This window comes from Teleopsis dalmanni, unplaced genomic scaffold (assembly GCF_002237135.1).
Source record: "Teleopsis dalmanni isolate 2A unplaced genomic scaffold, ASM223713v2 unscaffolded_contig_5292, whole genome shotgun sequence".
In the NCBI taxonomy this organism is placed as follows: Eukaryota; Metazoa; Arthropoda; class Insecta; order Diptera; family Diopsidae; genus Teleopsis; species Teleopsis dalmanni.
This window is the reverse complement of record NW_024036674.1, coordinates 1-1,786: the sequence shown is the minus strand read 5'-3', so window position 1 is coordinate 1,786 and position 1,786 is coordinate 1. Positions and strand designations below refer to the sequence as shown.

The following is a 1,786-nucleotide window of genomic DNA, read 5'->3' as shown; positions in this document are numbered from 1 at the left end:
GTTGGCTGATTGACTTCTGGACGCTTTACCTGCTTTATTTTCCATATCATCCATATGATGGCTCCAACGACAAGAATTAGGGTTATGGAATTAATTGCGTAGTGGTGCATGCTGTCCGTCTGTAGTTTGTGTGGTAATTCAGCGAATTTTTCATCTTTCAGAGTATTGTGAAGTAGCTTTAACTGTTTAAGTTCATTGCTGAGATTCAATGAACTTCCTTTAAACTTTGACCATAATTCTGAGTTATTGATGACAGGTATCTCACCAAATGCAATGTAAGATTCATACATGGTGTCGGTAAGCGTTTGATGTGTCTGAATTGTAGACGTTTGGTGTTTGAGTACACAGTCGTCTTGTAAATTCAGCAGTGTTGCACCTTGTAGTTCTAAATGAGTCGTGATGCCCTTACAGACGGCCGTAACTGTTGTATTGTTTTTTGACCCGAATATCCATTGGTTCGCATGATACAGGGGACTCCAAATAATGTTCGATTTTGTTTCCTGCACATTACACGTATTGTCAGATATGTTTTTTAATAGGTTAAATTCGCAAGCGTAAACCTGTGAGCCGGTGTTATATTTTGATTGTTTATCTGAACAAAGTAGTTTGTTTTCTGGTTGCTTGAAAATCATACACTCCTTATACTGTTCACGAGTTAAGGCAAAATATTGGTCTCTATGTGGCGTGGCAGCTAAAAATGAAGCTTCTGGAACTATTGTCATCATTGTATTGTTGACTGTTGCAGGAATTGGGACGAGATTGAATAAATCGAAATCCTCATGATCGGTTAATGGCAGTTGTAAGACAACTATCAAATGATCTTGTGTGATTCCACTTTGTGAAGACATCAACGTGTATAAATGAATAACATCCTCTTGATTAAATGGAAGACGAAGTGAATGAGGTAAATGGCCCTTGATCTTCATGATTTGGTCTTGAAGTTGTTGTGGAGACATCAAAAGAGAATTAATTCTGCCATGCTGAGTATCAGTTAAGACATCAAATATCGCAGCTTCAATTTTCATTAATGTATGTGCCATCCATGTAAGTTGGGTTACCAGTGATGTATAGATCTCTAGGTGGTTAATACGTTTAGTATTATGATTAGTGTAATCTACTATTTTATTTGTCTCATCTTGTAGTTGATTCAGTTTGACTGCAATGGCTTCTGTAGTTTTGCTGAATATATTTAGAGTTGAGTCCATGACTGTAGTCTGATTTTTGATCATTTTTGATAGTACATCTTCATTATTGTTGATTTGAGTTAGAGTTTTAGAAATCGTTTCAGCATATTCTGAATCTAAAACACCAAATAATTTGTTAGCAATATTTCCAACTATATTGATGGCTCCTCTGGCTGATCGGTGTTTCGTCATGACCTTCGTTTCAGTTCGTAACTCTATGTTAGTATTATTGAATTGACGGACGAGCTCATAACAGCTTTCTTGTTGCTGTAACAATGGACACAATTGCTGAAGTGCTGCTGTGCCATTTTGAAACCTTTCGATCTCCTTTCGAATAGGCGCGAACTCAAAGTAAGTGATAATTTTCCATCTTCCAATGATTTGATTTACGGTGCCAATTCCTTCAAAATATATTCCGGGTTTGTTTGGAAATGATATTTCTTCAATGGGTTTCGAAAGTATTAATGGCATCATCAATATTGTCACAAGTATGGTCATCATTAAAGATGTGCCATCATATATCTTTCGACGCTTTGGCAACGCTTCACTAGGTTCATTCGTTCGTCTTGTTTGTGTGACAGTAGAATTTTGTTTTGTTGGAT

At 36.7% G+C, this 1,786-nt stretch overlaps 1 protein-coding gene across 1 annotated transcript; it reads right to left on the bottom strand.

Annotated features, from left to right (window-relative positions):
• Positions 1-29: 29 nt before the first annotated feature.
• LOC119665436 lies at positions 30-1,682 on the bottom strand (the record flags this gene model as incomplete). Its single annotated transcript, XM_038074663.1, has 1 exon — positions 30-1,682. A coding segment is annotated over exon 1 (1,653 nt), but the record flags the coding sequence as incomplete, so codon positions are not given.
• Between the last annotated feature and the right edge of the window lie 104 nt (positions 1,683-1,786).